General features: G+C 54.3%; 1 protein-coding gene across 7 annotated transcripts in view; it reads right to left on the reverse strand.

The window, feature by feature from the left end:
- Positions 1-394: 394 nt before the first annotated feature.
- The window catches only part of ST3GAL3 (ST3 beta-galactoside alpha-2,3-sialyltransferase 3), a 135,098-nt gene continuing 114,741 nt past the window's right edge, over positions 395-20,751 (reverse strand). For all 7 annotated transcript variants that reach the window (XM_036756281.1, XM_036756280.1, XM_036756279.1 and 4 more), the window contains 5 exons: positions 20,077-20,172; positions 19,607-19,793; positions 6,534-6,680; positions 3,644-3,790; positions 395-964 (listed from right to left, as the gene is read on the reverse strand). In XM_036756281.1, coding sequence (XP_036612176.1) covers positions 875-964; positions 3,644-3,790; positions 6,534-6,680; positions 19,607-19,793; positions 20,077-20,172 — 667 coding nt within the window. In that variant the 3' untranslated portion in view covers positions 395-874. The remainder of the gene's footprint in view (positions 965-3,643; positions 3,791-6,533; positions 6,681-19,606; positions 19,794-20,076; positions 20,173-20,751) is intronic.

Below are 20,751 nucleotides of genomic sequence, written 5' to 3' on the forward strand. Positions count from 1 at the left end.
CTCCAAGGTGCCAGGGAGGCAGAGGTGGTGGTGGCGGCTGCTGCTGCTGCTACAGAGAGCTCAGGCCTCCTCTCTGGGCCTTGCAAGGCTCCAAGGGCTCAAGTCAGGCAGGGATGAGGGGAGTTAGGAGAGGAGGGTACAGCACTCTCTCTGCTCCCTCCGCTGCCCCCGCTGGCTCCAAGCCACACCTTCTACCAGGGGCAGGTCTGGGAATAGCAGACACCCCTCCCCCCCAACTCCTCAGACCCCTTCTGCTGTTCCCTGCCCCCACCCCCCTGGGGTGCAGCCCAGGGACATTGCCTACTTTCTCTCCTTGCCAAACATTGACCAGACTTCATGTCTTCAGCCTTATTTAAAAAATAAATTATCCCCCTTCCCTCCCTCCCCACCCCACTCGGCATCCACAAAATAAAATACAGCAAACACTGAGGAAAGAGACTTTCCCAGGGGCCCTGAAGGCCAGACCCTGCCAGCCAGCCAGTCAGGGCCCCCTAGTCCCAGCTAGGGCCCTCAGCATCAGGCAGGGCTCCCCAGTCTCAGGCAGACCCCCTCAGTCCCAGGCGGGGCCTTTCAGGGCCATGCAGAGTCCCCCAGTCCCAGGGAGGTTCCTCAGTTCCAGACAGAGCCCCCAGGTAAGTTCCTCAGTTCCAAGCAAGGCCCAGTCTGGGAAAAGTGTTTTTCCCAAGAGGCCCTGCCTAGATGAAGGAGGCTGGGCAGGTCAAGGCTGGCACTGGTGGCCCTTGGCACTTGACCACCCAGATGCTCCTCGTCCATCCAGGGGTCCAATTACAGGGGAGGAAGGTGGCTCTCCCATCAAAGGTTGGGCCTGGCATCCTGTGGAAGTTGGGGTTTCAAGTACTACATCCTGGGCCCTTCAGATGCCACTGGTAAGGTCGGTGATGACATGGGCCTTCACCAGCTTCCGAAGGAACTCCTTCTCTCGCTGGATGTTGTGTGTCCAGGACTGGAAGTGAAGAGAAGCTTGGTCAGCCAGGCTGCAGCCCCCACCCTCATTCCTTGTCTCAACTGGGCCAGACACTGGAAGGCCCCGATCCCTGCCTTACTGTGGGCCTAGCTATGTGTCACCACCGGGGCAACATGCTCCAAGCTGGAAGCCTGCACCTAGTGAGGTGGGGGCATCTTGCCCAGTCTGACCCTGAACCACATGCTGCCCTCCCACATCCAGCTTCTACATGGCTCTAAGATGCCAGAAGCCAGGCTGGATGTGGGTCCTGGCACCGGGAGCTTGGCGGGGCAGGCTCTGTGCCTGGGGCCCAGCAAGACAAACCTGACCCTCCTTCCACAGGCCAGCTCTCACCAAAAGTCCAAGGGGGCTGGGGACACTGGCAGATTCAGGACTGACCCCTTGGTGACTGGGAAGGTGGGGGGGGCAGCCCAGGGTAAAGCCTTTGACCATGAATGACTTCACATATCTCCAGCCCTGGAAGGTCAATGGTGTGCCCAGAGAGGAGTGGGCACTGCCTAGGGAGAGGGGTAGGGGCAGGGAATGGGTGTGGTGGCAGTGATATCTGCTAGGTTGAATTTTTCTCATTTCTGAGGTGATGGAAAACATGTCTATACCAGTCACTTTTCCTGGAGGATGAAGATACTGTGTTAACTCAGGGTGGATGAGGGAGCCCAAGCCCATGCCCGGGCCCAGGATGCTACCGGGAGGCTCCATGTCTGGGGTGTGGCTTGGGCTGTTTGGGGGCAGGAGGCCTTAAGGGACAAGGAGGAAGAGAAAGGAAGACCCAGGGCCCTGTGGCTGCACTGATCAGGCTGGGGCATCCTGAGCACCCGGCCTGTGTCTGGGGGCTGCCTTCAGCCTCTTCTGGCAAGTGGTTTTTGAATTGAGATTCTGAAGGAGACAGACAGGAAGAGAAAAGGGCTGGAGGCATGGGAAGACTGGAACTAGGGAGCTCAGGACTTCAAGAATGGGGCAGGTGGAGAAAAGCTCAGGAAGTTCCAGTGTGGGAACTCTCTGAGGGCAGGACTGGCTGGGAAGCTCAAAGACATCTAGGGATGGGGAAATCATTACCTCCCAAGGAAGCCCCCTGTACTCAGCTTGGCATTCAAGGCCCTCCCCATACACACTGTCTCTGCCCTGGTGGCATGACCCTTGGGCTGCCCTCACCTCCACCTGGATATTTAAGCAGGCCATGTCCCGATCTCCATCCTCACACTTGGCCCTGGCCCCAGCCCAGTTCCTGGTCCCTCAGACTCTGAGTCCCTGGTACCCAGCAGCAGACTGGTCCCCTCTGAGGTGGAAGGATCATGGCAGGCTGCCTGCAGAAGGAGGGGAGCCTCTGCTGCAGGCCCCCCACTCATCCTGTCCATAGGAAGGAGCCTCAAAGAGAAGGACCCTGTGAAACACACAGGTGGGGACCCTTAAGTGAGTGTTGGTAACCCTGACACTGCAGGGTTGCCCCCAAGAACCCTGATGATAAAAAAAAACAGTCAGAACTGGGAGAATGAGCCCAGAGCCTCCTCTCTACCAGAAAAAGTGCTAAGAAGAGACTCCTTCAAAAAGTTACAAAATGCATGAACAATTTGAGTTAACCTTCAGAAATCCACTGAATAATAACCAGTGCCACACACTCATTTCAGAAGGATCAACAAATCCCCGGAGAGTTCTTCACCACTCATGGTTGGGAGGCTGAGGTCCCAGAGGAGAGAGGTTTGCCCTGGCCCCAGCTCACATAAACTCTGAACTGAGCTACAAGAAGCCAATCTGCCACAATATGTCTGACAAGTAGACATCCTGCTTCTGCTTTGAGCCCTTTTAGGATGGGGAGCTCACTACCTCCCCCCATAGCCCATCCTGCCTCTGAAGGGCAGCTCCCGACATCCCGCCTCATCTTCCTGCTCTAGAGCTCTCTCCCACTCCCCTTCTAACAGAATAGTCTGGAGAGCCCTTCAGCCATCACATCCCCCACGGGCCTTCTCTCCACTGGACTAACACCCTCCAATTGCATCAGCCACTCCTCCTTGGGCATGGACTCCAGGCCCTTCCCCAGCCTGGGTGCCCTCCTCTGGAAACTGTACTGAGCAGGACATGAGCCTCCAGAGGAGGGCTGAGGAGGGCACGGTTCAGGGCACAGCCACCTCCCTCCTCTTCTGCCCCTTCCCTGAGCTTCCCTGGCTGCCAATCACATGCCTGTGGTCTCATGGGGACCTTGTGGTCCTTCCCCCAGTTCAAACTGCAGCTAACCAGTCTTGCTCCATCTTGGATGCGTGAGGGCTGATTTTTTGAACCCAAAGTGTAAGTATTGACATTTATTCTGGTTAAATTCACTTGATTGGATTCAGCCCAAAACCTCAGCCTGCTAAGTGTTTTTCAGATTTTGACTGTATTACCCAGTGTGTTAGCTCCCTCTCTCCCTTCCAGCTTTGGGCCATCTGCAGATTGGACGAGTTTGCTTTCAGCCAATCACTGAGAAAAGTGTAGAACAGTCCAAGGGGATGGCTGGCCCAGAGCTCTAGGCATGAGGAGCCAGGAAAGTTCTCAGGTCCCCCGCTCCCACCTCCCAATGTACATATTCTCAGAGAACAGAGGCAGAAAAGACTCAGAGTGGGATTTGGGCTAGGACACCACCCCCCCAGGGCCATCCTCCAGACCTGTAATCCTACACCTCATTCCTACCTCCTTGATGGCTGCCATGCGAACAGATTCGTAGTAATGAAGGGGGGCATTGGGTGAGCTCATGTCGTAGCCAAAGCCGGCCACCGCCACCTGGTCACAGCTGTGCAAGGCCATTGTGACTGCCACGGTGCCCAGAGTTGGGATGTTCTGGGGGAGGAGGGAGAACAGCTCAGGGTCTGTGTGTTGGAAGGATTCCCCCTCCACCTCTGTCTCCCCAGAGGCGTGCTGTGCTCCCCAGCCCGCCGACAAGCCTGGGCCTAGGTAATGAGACTGAGCCCCATCTAGGGAGGGCAGCAGAGTTCCCTGGGGGGCTGAATTCCCCATCTGGGTGAAGGATCTCTCTGCTATCACTACAAGGTCATGGCAACACTGGAACCTTCCACCTCTGCCCCATCTCCCTGCCTTGGGGAGAGGTGGAGATCATAGACAAAGAGATAGGAGGAGACCCGAAGCCCTCTCAGAGAAGTAGAGAGACAGAGAGAGAAAAGGGGGAAGGGCTAAGGTACCAGAAAGAGGATCAGAGACACAGAGCAGGGCCAAGAGAGAGATGGAGGGACAGAGGGAGACCCAGGGGGATGGGTACAGACAATGACATGGGACAGAGACCAGCAGAGACAAAGAAGCAGGTAGAGACAGCTGCCAGGAAGGGGCAGAAAGATGGGGCCACCTCGAGGCCAGGCTGGGAAGGGGTGGCCGAGCTGCTCAGAGGAGGGATGCTTTTTGTGGCCTCACTGGTAGGCTCTGGTGGGGTCTGGAGATGCAGGCTCTGTCTCCCTGTGCTCATGAGCTGAGCATGGAGCTGGCCTCCCTGCCCTGTGCCCGCAAGCTAACCACAGCACTGGCCTCCCTGCTCTGTGCCCGCAAGCTAACCACAGCACTGGCCTCCCTGCCCTGTGCCCACAAGCTGACCACAGTGCTGGCCTCCCTACCCCATACCCGCGAGCTGACCACAGTGCTGGCCTTCCTGCCCTGTGCCCATGAGCTGACCACAGTGCTGGATTCCCCGTCCTCACTCCCTTCCCGTCGGGCTTCTAAAAACTGAAGTCGGCTGGTGAGCTGCCAGCGTGGCTACAATGGTCTCTTTAGACAAGGGCCACTTTTCCTTCTCGTGAAGACTAAAGGGCTGTGAGTATGTATATGTGTGTGCTTGTGTGTGTATATATATATATATATATATATATATATATATATATATATATATATATATATATATATATATATAACAAGTGTTTACAGATGTATGTCTAGGTATATATTGTGTGCAGGTGTGTTTGTATGTATTGTGTGTACATGTGTATATTTATGTCCATCATGATGCGTGTCTATGTGGATGTATATGCATGTACGTGTTTATGTATGTGTGTGTGCGCATGTGTGTGGCCAAGGCTTCACTGAAAGCTCCTTCTCACCCCTAGTGAACTGACTTCCCACAGGATTTGGCCCCTTCTGTGCCAGGCACGGCCCTTGACGTCTCCCCAGAGAAATGCCCTGGACCAATGGTCCTGCCCTGCCTGAAGAAGGGCCCTGCCCAGGGCCACGCTACCGATGCAGCATCAGAGGCCAGACTGGAACTCACATCTTCCCAACTCTGAGACTGGCTTTTTCTCCTCTCCTCCACCCCGGCTCTCCCACCTTTATTCTGAACTCTCCAGCCCCATCCCAAAGACACAAGTCAGACTCAGCCCACTCTCAGCATTGCCCACTCTAAGACAGAAAAGTCCTTGGTGCTCGCGTGGAACCAGGGGTGCCATCACTTGTGCTGGCCCGGATCTGGCACAGGATGAACCTGCCCAGGGTCGGGGGGAGCACTGGAGGCTCCGCTTCTGAAGCACACAGCCCTCCTGCTGCAAGTCAGCTTTCCCAACACTTTTCCTTCCTTCCTGGACAGCTTTAAGATCCCTTTCCGTTCTGGAGGCAGCCAGGGAGGGGGCAGGGGAGGTGATGGTGTGGGGGAAGTGGGTAGAATGCAGGACCTAGCACCAGAAAACTGGAGTTCAAACCTGGCCTCAGATACTTGCTAGCCGTGTGACCCTGGGCAAGTCACTAAACCTGTCTGTCTGTAAAATGGGAACAGTGATAGTGTCTTCTTCCTACAGCTGCTGTGCGGACCCAATGAGATGATGTTTGTAAAATGCTATCTGGTGCCTAGCACACAGTGGGTGCTCATTAAATGCTTGCTCCCCCAGTCCTTTCTCTGTGCCTTTCCCGTGGCTCCCCCCACGCCTACAGAGTATCCCCCTTCCTCACCGCCATCTCTGGACAGCCCCTTCTGCACAAAGCCCTCCCCATCTGCCATGCACTAGCACCTCAGACCCCCCATTCCCTCCTGCTTCCTGTGTATCCGCTTCTCAACTGAATGTGGGCCCCTGGAGGCAGGGGCTGTCTCAGCTCTTAATCAACGCTCGCTGGACTGGCTGTGACAGTCTGGCCCAGGCTGCTCCAGGTGAGACCCTGACTCCATCCTCTGTCCTGCCCTGGGCCTCTGCCGCCTTGCCCAGGCAGCTCCCTGCTCACGCTCGATGGAACAGAGGTCCCACTGCTCACTACCACAAGGCCTTCCAGGGAAATCTCTTCTTTCCACAGATGCTGAAAGCCTGCACTTTGCAGTAGCTGTTTTCCTGGTTATTCAGCCACATCCTGAGCCACCTGATTTTAATCTCATCTGGCCTGCAAGCACATTGGGAGAGCCTCTGTCTAGTTGGAGACGCTCTTTTAGGCTGCAAGACTGGAAGCTAGGAGAAAGGTTAGGGCTGGATGTACATATCTGGGAGTCAGCCTCCCCAAGATGACACTGGCCCTCTGGGTATGTGCTCCTCCTCCCAACCTCATGCTCTTGTACCCCTCCCCTCCCTGAGGCCTCCTGCCATCCTGGCCCAGCCAGGCTTCTTACCCCCCGGCCCATTAGACCATGGTTGAAGGGGAGTCCAATGAAACTGAAGGCAGCCTCCTGGATGAAGTAGGGGTTGAGGATTCGTATCTCAGGCGGCTCCTTGGGCACTCGAGTGGCCACTGACTTCCAGAAACCATCCGAAGCACTCTGGGAGGGAACAAGGAGATAGTAAGTCTAAGAAGAGAGGGTGACAGGGCTGCAAAGGAGATTCCAAACATGTGACGGAGGCCTGAAGGGTGTGAGCCAAGACCAGGAGTATGAATGGGGGCCAGGAGGGCATCAATGGGGACAAGAGCATGTGACTGAGGTATCAGGAGGGCACACAGCTTAAAGGAGGGGTGTGACTAGGAGTGAAACACATGTGAGATTGGGGGAAGGGTGTGACTGCAAGTGGGGGTAAGTCACAGAGGGGATAGGAGAGAGATGAGTAGAAATGGGAGAGAGGAAATGAGTAGAAATGGGAGAGAGGTGTGAATGGGGATAGGAAAGAGGTGTGAATGGAGATGAAACAGAGTTGTGAATGGGGATGGGACAGAGGTGTGAATGTACATGGGAGAGATGTGTGACTGGACATGGGAGGGATGTGTGAATGGGGATGGCACAGGGATATGGATGGGGATGGGAGAGAGATGAGCAGAAATAGGGAAGAGGTATGAATGAGCATGGGAGAGAGATGTGAATGGGGATGGGACAGAGGTGTGAATGGGGACAGGAAAGAGGTGTGAATGGACATGGGAGAGATGTGTGAATGGACATGGGAGAGATGTGTGAATGGATATGGGACAGAGGTGTGAATGGGGATGGGACAGAGGTGTGAATGGTGATGGGACAGAGGTGTGAATGGGGATGGGACAGAGGTGTGAATGGACATGGGAGGGATGTGTGAATGGATATGGGAGGGATGTGTGAATGGGGACAGGAAAGAGGTGTGAATGGACATGGGAGAGATATGTGAATGGACATGGGAGAGATGTGTGAATGGGGAAGGGACAGAGGTGTGAATGGGGAAGGGACAGAGGTGTGAATGGGGAAGGGACAGAGGTGTGAATGGGGATGGGACAGAGGTGTGAATGGACATGGGAGGGATGTGTGAATGGGGATGGGACAGAGGTGTGAATGGGTTAGGAAAGGGGCATGAGTGGTGATGAGGCAGGTTGTGGTTGAGGGCTGGGTAATAGGTGAATGGGGATATTCACATATTCAGGCAGGGGCCAGAACTGGCTGTGAATGAGGAAGAGGCAGGTTATGATTAAGGATGGGAAGAAGAATGAACAGGGACGGGGCAGAAGTATGAACAGCAATGGAAGAGGACATGACAGGAATAGCAGTGTGAATAGAGCTGGCCCAGGGTATGGGGGGACAGGGTGGGTCAGTGGTGTGCCTAGGGTACACAGGAGCATTACTGGGGGTAAGTTTGAAAAGCAGGCTCCATGGCAGTGCCATTCTTGGACAAAGGGGCCCAGGTCACCATCCTGTCTCAGTGCCCAGGCTCACCCCCCTCCCCGTTTCCTCATGGCAGCTGGTCCAGTCCTTCCTGACACCGCTCTTGCCTCCCCTCCCTCCTCCCTCCAGCCTCTCCTGGCCTGCCACTGTCTCCTGGGGGGCCTCTGCCCCCCTCTTCACGCTAGCTCACACTGCTGCTGCCTCGAGGGTGGTGGGCACTGTCTCGCTCTCTGTCTTCCTGGCTGCCTTGCTCTCTCTATCTTGTTTGCTTCCTTGCTCTGTCTTGATCATTCTTTCCTATAAGGAACCTGGAAAATGAAGACACAGGCAGTTAGGTGGGACTCCCTCAGCTCTCTCTGTCCTTTGGGCCTTTCCTCAAGGCCTGTCTCAGGACAGTGGATCAGCTGGCACCTGAGCTCTTGTCCGGCTCTGACTCAAATCATTAACCCTGTCCCTCGGCATCCCCATGCTAGGCTCTTCTAAGCCTACAGCTGGGGAAGTTGTTGGTTAAAGAGAAAGAGACATCTGGATTACGGGGTGGGGGGAGAGGAAAGGGGACCACGTGGAAGCCTGATAAGGTGGGCAGAGAGAAAGGAGACCACCACCCGGCAGTGGAATCTGGGAAGAGTAGCCACATCTGACCAAAGACAGTCAGGAAGCTGGGCTTCTAGGCGAATGAGAAATTGATTCTCAAGGGATAGAAGAGAGGGGAAATCCCAGAATGATGGGGGGAAAACCACAAGCAGTATCGCCATCATTAGTGGCTGCCAAACCACAGGCCTGTTTGTCATCATTTCTCATGAGAACAGTCCAGAACATGGAGATCAATCAGCAGAAGGCAGAGACAGAAGAAACCAGCGCTGCCCTCAGGGAGCTAACAGTAACAGTCTAACTCTCAAGAGCTGCCTCCTTGCCAGCACTGGGCTGCTTGATCCAGGCTGAGCCGGTGGGTGCAGCAGAGCTGCGCATTAGCTGGCCTTGCACGTCCTTCTTGTGGGTGAGGCTGGAAGACCCCGATGTGGCTTCAGAGCCAGATGAACAAGATCCAAATGGAGGCCTGCCGGGATGCTCAGCCATTCTACCAGCTCTGTGGGACTCAGGCTCCTCATCTGTGACACGGGGATAACAGCAGCTTATAGCAGAGGGCAATTATACACTTGGATAGAGCCCTGGACCTGGAGTCAGGAAGACCTGAGTTCACTTACTATCTGGGTGTCCTGGGCACAGGGTCACCGTGAGGCAAGGAAAGCCCCAGAGAAATGGAAATGGTTATTACGAAGAGATGAACGTCAGCATGGAGGGAGGTCTCTAGGAGAGTGTCACAGGGATCTTTCTGCTGCTCTGTTCTTTAATCAAGGTACTTTGTGTATTGATGCAGAAGCACTCGGTACTTTGAGCAGTGACTTGGATGAAGGTTTGCACATGAAATTCAACAATTTGATTCAGCCTCCTACGTGCCACACACTGTGTTCAAGCTGGGGACTGTCCCAAGGGAAGGTCTGCTTTATGGATGACCAAGTTGGGCCGGCCAGTTAGCACCTCCAAGGATGATGGACCCTTTTCTCTTTCTTGTACTTCTATTCCTGCACCAGCCCACCAGACCTCAGGTCTTTAAACCACATCTTTTGACCTGCCGACCCAAGGCAGACACCCTTGTCAATCGTATTTGTTGCCGAGTTCCTGGGAAGGATACCTGCTGGCTGTCTCTCCTCCTGATCCATCAGGCTGGCTTCCATGCACTCCCAGCCCCCCACCCTCCCATGCTAGAGACATGGCTCTGACCAAGGCCAGACACGACCCCTTCTAACCAAATGCAAAAGGCCTGCTCTTTTTCTCCTTCTGAAATTTGGGGCTCCCATTCTCCCCTCATCCTTCCAGTTCTCCCTGCAGCAATCAGTACTGGTGGGCACCCCCCGCTCCTGTAGCTCACTCCTAGGAGACTCCTTTTTCTTGGTTCTCCTCCTGTCCCTTCGACTGTTCCTTCTGGAGTTCCTCTGCTGGATCCCACACTCTGGTAACAAACTTCTTCGCCTTAGACCTCATTTATGGGCCTTCCACCTTCTAATACTCATGGAAAGTGTCCTCCTCCTTCCCACCCCCAAGACCTTACATCCACAGCCAGCCCCACTGAGCCCAGAGGAAGAGGAGGTGGCTCCCTGCTTCTCACAACCTCTCCTCCTCCTCCTCAGAGGCTTGCTCCGTTGGCCTTCATCATACCGCCAACATCCTTGCTACAGACTTCTAGCCCCCAGGAGTTCAGAACCCCAAGCCCTGGCCCCGGTCAACTGCTCAAACGTGGGGTCTTCCATATACCCTTGGACATACCCTCAGACACCCTGACTCCCAGGTCAGTCTCCAGCTCTGCTGTGATTTGTGCCCTTTTTCCCCCCAGACACAGCCACACCAGCATCTGAAGTATTCCACAGCTGTTACCTGGAACTCAGAATTCCCTCTATTGCTCTAGAGCTTCCTCTGCCTCACTCCCCCCAAACCTCCAGTCAGGCCATCGCCCCAGTCACGACATCTGTCTCAGAGTGGAACGGGCTAGCTTAGGCGGAAGGTGGCGTCACCACCTTGGAGTCTCCAGGCTGAGGAGAAAGTCTCCTTGTCAGAGCACAGGCGAGATCCCCTGTATCTGGTTTGGATGACGGAGCCACTTGAGTCTCTCCCGACTCTTGGCTGCTGTGATTCTGCTCTGGCCTTTTCTCCTCACAGACCTTGACCTCCTGGTCGATGAGCCCAACTTTCTACCATCCTCTCTGCTTGAATCCCTTCTCCTTCATCCTCTGCCATCTCGTGCCTCGCTGACCCTCAGCTCTGGGCTTGCCCCTACCACCCACCTGCTCACTTCCCACTAGGGCACTGCTCACCATCACTAAGCTAAGGCACACAACTTTGTGGGGATTCCTGGCCTACCACAATTAATCAACATGTATTAATTAATCACCTACTTGGTGCTAGGTGCTATGTCAGGCAGACACCAGGCATATAAAGGACCAAGAATGAGACAATCTCTCTTCACAAGGAGCTCCCATTCTAAGCAGGGAGGCAAGAGGTACATATGAAAACACACACAGCATAAGTGAGTAAATAAAACGTACGCAAAGTCATTCAACACAAGGTTGTCTGGAGGGGCGGCCCAAGCAGCTTCATCTTCCCTGCCTGATTCCAAAGGTTACCAACAACTTCTAAGTTTGACAACCTCCCCTCAGCCCTCACCTTCCCGGCCCCTCGCAGAGCCCTCCCCGAGCTTCCATGCCCCTGCTCTCTCCTGGTTTTCCTTCCTCTCTACCTGTTCCTTTGCTGGATCATGGGTCATGTTGAGCTCCCTAATCTTGGGTGCCTGCCTGCTCGGGTGCTGTGGCCTGGGTCCCTCTTCTGCCCCTCAGTCAGGGATTTCATAGCCTCCCATCACTTCTCTCCTGAGCTGCAGTCCCACGTTCCCAACACCCTGCTAGGCATTTCCAGCTGAATGTTCTCTAGGCATCTCTGAACCCACATGCCCTCCCAGAAGCCCTGCTAAGCACATTCTGTCTATGGACTTCCCAATTGCAATTATGGGAACCATTCACATCACAGTTTGTACCTTTGGATCACAGCTTAAAATACAGAGATGGAGTATAGCTAAGGAACACTGATAAAAAAGTATTTGCTCAGTCCGGCAAATCTAAAAAGAAAGACTTCTACCTGAAAAAGAAAGGGGACAGAGAAAACTGCCAGTGTACATCCTTGCTAGACATCACAGAGAGCAGCTATGTTGCAGGAGGGTGAGGAGCGGCAGCAGTGACGCCCACAAATTCAAGAAAGAAGATACGGTTCAAGAAAAAAAGTCATTAAAAAGCCCAGGCCTCAGGCATCTGCATGCAAAAGCATGAAGTAGAATGACCCAGAGATCCTGAGGCTGGGAGGCGAATTTGATCTTCCAAACACCACTGAGCCTCGGTGAGTTGAGATCCATGACTTGAATAGGGCTCTGGAATCATATAGCTTATTCAAAAGAAACAGAATATGGAAAGAAGGGACGGGGACAAAGGAGCACTGTCTGTTAGGAAGATATATATATGTGTCAGAAAGTCTAGGGACCAGAGCGGGTGGAGAAGAGTCAGGGAAGAGCCAACGAGATAGTCTTGGGGTAAGCATCTGCACTGTCATCAGAGGGGACTAGAGACCACTGGGACGCAAAGAGGAGAAAGAGGAGGAGCCTGCGGGTGATGTCCACCGTTTTGACACCTGATGGCTCTCTCAGTCAAAAGCAGTTCAACCCAATTCAATATGCCTTACTAAGTAGCAACACTGTGCTAGGTAGCATGCTAATCGCTGGAGATAGGTAATGAGATGACCCAGTGGGGAGAGCCTGGAGACAGGAAGACCTGAGTTCAAATCCAGCCACAGATACTTACTAGCTGTGTGACCTTAGGAAAGTCACTTAACCTCTGCTGCCTTGGTTTCCTCAGTTAAGGGGATAATAATAGCACCTTCCTCCCAGGGTTGTGGTGAGACACAAATAAGCCAATATTTGTAAAGCACTTAGCAGTGTCTGGCACGCAGTAGGTGTTCTATAAATGTTACCTATTGTTGCTGTAGGAGGCAAAACAGCCCCCGCCCTCCAGGAGCTTATAACGTCATGGGGCACTGTAATGTGTATTTAGATAAAGTCAGGCCATGCTGAGAGGTAGAGAGCATTAGCAGCTGCAGGGCTAGGAATTGGCTTGTGGAGGTGGTGCCCCAGTGGTGCCCTGAAGGCAGCCAGTGATTCTAAAGAGTGGAGGTAAAGAAGGAGGGCATCCCAGGCATGGGGCTGCCTGTGCAAAGACATGGAGTTGGGAGATGGACTTTGCCTCTGGGAAAGAACTAGCAGGCCAGCTAGACCAGAGGCAGAGTGCACCACGAAGAGTGCGGAACAGCCAGGTATGCCTCAGTCTGCCTCTAGCCACCTCATCCTTCACCAGGTGGAAGAACCAATAAGGGAAAATCCTACTCTGGGCCTGACTGAGAAACGGAAATGAAGCATTCAAGTCAGAGAGGTTGTGGCATGATCCCAAGAGAGATGGCTCCATCGGGTCCAATGTTGGTCTGAATGTAAGATGGACTGATAAGGACGAGCAAACATTATGACATTTAGATCCAAAACTGCTGTTTCACAGGATGGTCAAGGCACAGTTTGACAGCATGCTGAAAAGGATCTGGGGGGGTCAGTGGACCAAAAGCTCAATTGGAGTCAATAGTATAATATGGCCACACCCAAAGCTCAGGCCGTCCTAGGCTGCACTGAGAAGAACCAAGTATCGGGGACAAGGTGGTGGGGAGGGGGAGGGGGGCAGTCCTGGTCAGAACACATATGGAGGATTACATGCAAGTCTGAGCACTACATTTTAGAAGTTCCCTACCCATTTGGAGAGTGTCCAAAGGAGAGAGCGCAGGCTGGTGCAAAGCCTGGAGACTACCACATCAGGCCCAGGCAAAGGAAAGGGGGAGCTGTAGCCCCGAGACACAAGGGACGGCAGGGGGGGTATGAGAACTGTCTCCAAGGATGTGAAGGGCTGTCATGTGGAAAGAGGGGGACAAGCAGAGGCGGGGAGACCCTCGTCAATCAGATGGGCCAGAGGTGATGAAGGGTCCCATCGCTCCAGTGGGAGGCAGATGGCCAGCCCATGGTTAGGAGGGTGGTTGGGAGGTGAGCTGTGTCTCAGGTCCATCCATGGCATTTTCCTCACTGGCATCTGTGGTTCTTCCCTCCTGTTTCTGAAGGCTTTCCATAAGCCCATTCATTTCCCAGGGGAAGGAGGCAAGACCTGGTGTTGGCCCTAAAACAGCCTTACACAGGCCTCTAGAAACCTGAGATCAAATTGTCAGGGACTTGGGGCCTGAGGCTAAGACCCTCCCTAGCCTGGCAGATGAATACTGTAGCTGTGCAGGCCTTCTCTCACCCTGGGCCCTCCCCAGGTACAGAACCATGCTCTCTCCTCATCCCCAAAGCAGATTCTAAACCCCCTGCACCCCTTCAGGCCCCCACTTGTCTTGCCCCTGTGGTCTCAGGCTACACATGCCACTCTGGGCAGCTCTCAGGCTGCTGAGGCCCAGACACTTAGCTTGAGAGGGCAAGCCTAGACCTGGGACCCTGGGGAAGGCTTCCTGATTGCTGAGCAGCTTTATCAGACATGGAAAGCTGCACCCCCACCCCCACCCCCACACACAACCCTCCATGCAGTCTGCCTGTCTGGGAGTGGAAGCTCCCTGGGGTAGGGGGCAGGCTTGGGTCAGGGACCACACCCACTACAACAACCCTCCTTACTCTCGCCTACCCTGCAGGGATGGAGGAGGCCCAGGCTTCAGGCCTGAGTCTTTCATCGGGACAAGTCAGCCATATAATGACACATTTCCTGTCCTGGGAGGAAGGAATGAGGAAATAGCATGTGAGAAGCTTGGGGGCTGGGCTGGGGGAGCAGCTGCCATTGGGGCATCCTCCTCTTCCTCCAGTGGCTAACTCTAGCTTCAGTGATAAGCCATGCAAAGCAGGGGGAGGGGGACTGGGAGGATGCCTGAAGCCTCCCTCTCCTGGTCCATTCCAGGCCTCTGCCTGGGAGAGCATGTTTTCCTGATGTTAAGCCCACATTCTCCTCTTAAGAATTTGCACCACACATTGCCCCTGGTCCTGCCCTCTGGGTGTGCCAAGCAGGACAAGTTCCCGCCATTGGACAGCCATTCACATACCCCTGAGTTTTTCCTTCTCCAAACTAAACATGCCATGTCCTTCAATCTCTCCTCCCCCGCCATGGACCCGAAGCCTTTCTCTATTGTGGGTGCCTTCCTCTGATCCTCCCTCACCAGCTTCTCAATGTCCTTCCTAAATCACATCACAGAGCAATGAGAACCATCCTCCACATGTGTTCTGGGGGCTCAGGACAGAGGGGACCCCTCCCAACCAGGCCTGGAAGCCCTGCCTAAGATCCCATTAGCCTCCCGATGCCACAGTGAGATAACGCAGAGCCAGTGCCCAGCTGCCAACCTTGGCATGCTAGACAAACGGGGTTAGGGTATCGTTCCTGTCCCGAGGGCTAGCGTGGCCATTCCCATGTTCAGCAACACCCTCTTCGTGGCCTGCCCTTGCTCTGGCCTGTATCTGCCTTTGGGAAATCAAGGCTCCTCATGCCGCCACATCAGGCTTTTTAGACAACGATCTTCATCAAGATCATTTCTCTTTGTATCTTGAGAATTTCATTCCCAAGCACTCCCCAAGGTCCCCAAGGGCTGACTTATGCTGATACTTTTAGTGTGGGGCCCCAGCTCTCCTTTCTCTGACCCACCCCAATGTAATCCACTCTCCCCCTATCCGGGGCACTTCCAGACTAGCCCTGGCTTTCTTCTCCTGCTCTACCACAAATTCTGAGAAGAGAAAAAAACTCCACTAAACACTTCCTCCCAAGATTCTACCATTGTAAGCTTCAGCAGAACATTCTTTCTTGTTGCTGAGAATCAGATGCAGAAGACAAGGCGAGGAGCTTGGAGATGCTCCTTGTCCTCTGCCTTGGCTCTCCCCAGGTCCTGGGCCCAGGGTGGGCATCTACTTCCCAAAGCCCTCTCCCTTCTTCTTCAGGACACGTCCCTTTGGGGCCTCCTCAGCCCAGGGTTTCAATGAGCCCCTTTAGGCTCGTCATCCTCAAGTCTTACCCATCTACCTCTCTCCCGACCCCCAGATTCACATCCAACTCATCGGTCATTTCAAACGATGTCCGGCAGACATCTAAACTCAGAGCTCCGAAATGGAACTTGTCTTTCCCTCCAAACACGCCCATCTTCCAGACTTCCATATCATCATCGAAGGCACCACCACCCTCAATCCCCCGGGCTCAGGATCTAGGGGACATCTGCAGCTCCTCACTTCTGCCACCCCCCACCCAATCTATTGCCAAGGCCTGTGGTTCTTATCTTAATGACATCTCTCCAACACACCCCCTTCTCTTGTCTGAGACTGCACCGAGCCCAGCGCAGGCCCCCGTCATCTCACCCCTGCTGGAGGGTCTCGAGTCTCCCCCAACTCAGCTGGCAAAGTGCAGGTCCCACATGTAACCCCACCTCCACTCAAGAACCTCCAGGGGCTCCTATCACCCCCAGGATCAAGTGTAAAATCCTCTGCTGTCCCTGACCCAGTTCCTTCCTACCTGTTCAGTCTGCTTACACTCACTCCCTGCCATGTACTCTGCAATCCAGCCACACTGGACCCCATGTGGTTCCTCCATCTCCTGCCTCCAGGCATGGTCACGGACTGTGCTCCCTGCCTGGAGTGCTCTCCCCCCTCATCCTCCCAGCTTCCCTCAAGCCCCAGCTAAAATCCCACCTTCTACAGAAAGCCTTTCTTCATCTGCCCTAATGCCAGTGCCTTCCTTCTACTGATATCTCCAATTTAGCCTATCCAGAGCTCGTTTGTACTTTGTTGTTTGCCGGTTGCCTTCCCAACTAGACTGTAAGCCCCTCAAAAGACAGGCTGTCTTCTGCCTTTTTTTCATTTCCCCAGGGCTTAGCATAGTGCCTGGCATACAGCCAGCACTTAGCCAGTGCTTACTGACTGACTGACCCCTCATCCGTTTCCTCCTTCTGTCTCAGTGGTATTTAGTCAGCTCTGAAGACAATTCGCTTCTCTCTCCACTAAGGTGCTCTCTGGTTCCTGGTTCTCCTCACATAAGCACGGATGTCTTCTTAATAGACAGTGCTCCTTTGTCCTCACCCCACATGCATTTTAAAGCCCATCCTGTGCGTACAGCTCATTCTCCCAGTTAATGGATCTCATCCCACCATCTCCTTGGCAATTGGGAGATCAGATTTGCCTCCTGGACTCAGGATTTCCTGTCTGTTCTCCTTTGTGCCACCTTGTACAGACACTCGAGGCCGCTGGCTTCTTTCTTGGATTGTGTCTCCTTTCTTAGATTTCTGGGTGTCTCTGCTGCTGTTATTCACCTTCCTGCACTCTGGCTCCTCTCTGCAGTATGTCTGAGATGCTGGCAGTTTTCTCCTTTCCCCTTCTTTTTCCAGTGGAAGTCTTTTTCTTAGATTTGCAAGACTCCCAACAAACTCCATCTTTTCAGTACTTTTTAGCTACACTCCATCCCTGGCCAGGAGCCTGTCGTTTCCATGTTTAAGCTGTAGCCCGGACATCTGCCATTCACCTCCCTTTTCTGCCTTTCTTTCTGGAATCCTTGCCTTCATCTCTCCTCCTTTTCTCAGCCAAAGTCTTAGAAAAGGCTGCCCACACTCTTCCACTTGCTGCCTCCTACACGCTACTTAACCCTTTGTAGTCTGGCCTCTAACCTCACCACCCAGCAGAAACTACTCTCTCCAAAGTTATCAAAGATCTCCTCCTAGCTGCCAAATCCACTGAATGTTTCTCCCTCCTCATCCTTCCTGCCCCGCCTCCTTCCTCCAAGCCTTTGCCTTCTCCTCTCTGGATTTTTGTGACACGGTTCCCTCAACATTCTGTCTGTCTGGACCCTCTTGGGCCCTACCCTGGGCCTTCTCCTCTCTCTAGAGCATCTCCCTTGGTGACTTCATCAGCTCCCACAGGAGCAATTCTCCCATCCCTGAAGAAGATTCAGAGTTCCATCTCTCTAGTCCTTGACTCTCTCCCCACCCCCAGGAAATCCACATCATAAACTGTCTACTGGACATTTCCATCTGGAGGTCTTGGGCATTTCAAACTCAACAAATCCAAAACAAAATCCATTAGCTACCCCGTCTCTTCTGAACTTCCTTGCCCTCCTTGATGTCTCCCAGGTTCACAGCCTCACAATAAGTCACTAACTAGTGACCCTGGACAAGTCACTTAACCTCAACTGTAAAGTGGGGATAATAATAGCATTTAGTTGCAGGGTTGTTGTGAGGACCAAATGAAATAATTTGTGAAGCACTTAGCACAGGGCCTGGTACAGCAGATGCTTAATGAATGCGCACTGGTTGCTTGAGTGACTGCCGGACAACAGTGACAGAAGTGCCAGTTCTGCCCCTTGGGCTTTCCCTTTCCCACTAGGACCGTGAGCAAAGCTTCTCAGTCTCTCCTGCCGACATTCCCTTTGCCCATGAATCACCACCGTGGGTGGCAGGTACCTCATCTGATAAACCACTGTGAGTGTCCAAGGTAGGATGGGCTCAGCAAACGCCAAGCAACAGCTGCATCTCAGCACCCTGAGAAAGGGAGCTGCCTGCAGGCCCTGCTGCAGGCCCTGGCTGATTAGAACCAAGTCAGGGAAGCCAGAATGAAGTAAGGAGGAGGAAGGCTGGCAGCTACAGGAAGAAGAGGGTCACCCCCGTAGCCTCCCACGGTCACATTTCCTAGAGAAACGTGACAGACACACAGCAGGGACGAAGTCTGGGAGCCCCAGCCTGGGCTAGGCAGAGACACAAGACTGCAGAGAACATGGGCCCCTGAGTGTGTGAGCAGGGAGGTGGGGTGCTGGGCTGGGTAGAGAGCCAGCCACACTTGGCCTCCCCGTGCCCCTGGGCAAGTCTCTACGATGATAAAGGGCAGAGAAGTCACCATCCCCCTCTGTCTTGGCACCTTTCCCATCAGAGGCAGAGGCAATGGGCCTGCAGTGAACTGGGCATGGGAACTAAGCCTGGGCAGGCTGAGGGCATTGCTGAAGGATCTGGCAGGACCACATGAAAGGCATGAAGTAGATCTCTTCTCACTGCAGCCACAGGAATAGCCACCTAGGGCTCCACCACCCACCAAGGAGCATAGAGGAGGCGCTCCAGGCTCCCTGCACCAGCTCAGGGCCTGCCCTCACAGGGTGTACATTCTGTAGGAGGTGTCTTGTGCCAGGTGACCTAAGAAAACAAGACCCCAGCAGCCGGTGTGCCAAGAAAGCCCTCAGGGGGAGGGGGCCCTGGAGCAGAGCCCAAACAGAAGCCAGGGATTCTACACCAGGAAGATCTGAGTTCAGATCCTACCTCAGACATGAGCTGTGGGACCCTCAGCATTTAACCACTCTGAGCCTGTAGCCTCATCTGTAAAATGGGATCACTCCTACTTTCCAGGGTTTTTGTGAGGATCAGAGGAAATAGAAACCTTAGAGCACTCTATACATTAATGCCCCATCTCTAGAGCACATTAGGAATCTTAAGTTGCTACTCTGGCGTGCCCCAGATGCCGGGCTCTCAGCCCTCAAGCCCCAGTGACGCCGGCAGGTTCCCCCCTTCCCCTCCACATACTGGGGAACAGTACGTCTGTGCTTTGAGCCGCCACCACTTTTGGCTCCTGACCTAGCTCAGGCTGGGGGGATGGTCGGGAAAGCTCAGGGGCATCTCCAGGGCTATGGGAACCACTCCATCTGGTGCCAACCCTTCCTGACCCCAGGGCGGATGGACAGTGAGAAGGTGATGGCACCATGGGAGGGCCAGTGGCACCGCGAGAGGGCTGGCGGTGGTCAGGGTCCTGAAGGGCCAGATGGGCAGTGGGAGAGTGGTGGCACAAGGGGAGGGCCAGCGGCACCACGGGAGGGCCAGTGGCACCGTGGGAGGGCTGGCAGTGGTCAGCATCCCGAAGGGCCGGATGGACAGCAGGAGGGTGGTGGCACCAGGGGAGGACTGGTAGCACCAGGGAAGGGCCGGCAGTGGTCAGGGTCCCAAAGGACCAGGCTCACCACTTTCTCCTTGTAGACAATATACTTGAGCCACTTGAAGTCTTGCCACTTGAAGCCAGCCAGGACAAAGAGCGAGTCCTTCTCATACTCCTCTGGCCGCTGCATGGCTCCCTCGGGGTAAGTGATACGCAGGGTGGTCTTGCCCCCAACGTCCTTCTCAAAACCTTTCACCGGAGCTGAGTTCAACCTAGTGAAGTATGGTCAGTGTTGGTCCCCAAGCAGTCCTGCCAGATCCCTCCTCTTCCCACCCCTAGCTCCCAGCCTCAGTTTCCCCATACATAGCAGCTATGGAGGATGCAGCCTATGGTGCTTTGTCCTGCCAGAAGGATGGAGCCACAGGAGCCAGCAGCCAGTCTTCACTGGCAAGCAAAGGGCCTTGGAACACTTCTGAGGCCACCGGCCAGAGCCTGGAGCCCGACTGCCCTGTACCCCTCTCTCTGCAGCTAGGCCTTGCCCTGCCCACAGCTCACCTGACCACGATGTCATAGTCATCGATCCGGGCTCCCAAGGACTTGTTGGCCAGGACACCTCCGTTCCCTATGATGATGCAGCGACGGCAGCTGAGGCTGTTGGGGAACAGCAGAGGCCCCTCGAGTTGGGCTGGGCCCAAAGCTCAGGCAACAATGGTTGGCCACCCCAGCTCCCCCAAGACCTTGGCCTCCCTGTCTGCCAAGCCCACTATTGATGCTCAAGGAGCTTCAGACACTGTCCACTGGGGAGCAGAAGGGGGAGTGGGCATGGGGGATGGGGGACAGGTGTGGCCCATCACATTCCTAGAACCCTGTGACTTGTAAGTGATCCTCAGGCCAGGAGGCAATGTCTCTGGGCTGCTCTCTGTGGGTCCTATTCCATGTGGGTCAGTGTCTGTTCCATTGTGCTGGTGAGGGCCCCAAAATGGTGGCATGGGGGTGGAGAGGAAAAGGTGGGGAGAGAAGCAGGAGGAAGAGAAAGAGAGGAGGACAGAGCAGACTGGCAGGGAAGGAAGTGTGGCTGCCCAGGGAGCTCTCTGACCAATGGAGATTTTAAAAGGCATGCACAGGGGCAGCCCATGGAGGATAAAGGCAGAAGCCTGGGTGGTTCACAGAAGCAGAACTTCTAAGGCCCAGGAGAGCTGCTCCAGAGTGGAATGGGTGGCCTCAGGAAGG

This window comes from Trichosurus vulpecula, chromosome 4 (assembly GCF_011100635.1).
Source record: "Trichosurus vulpecula isolate mTriVul1 chromosome 4, mTriVul1.pri, whole genome shotgun sequence".
NCBI lineage: Eukaryota > Metazoa > Chordata > Mammalia > Diprotodontia > Phalangeridae > Trichosurus > Trichosurus vulpecula.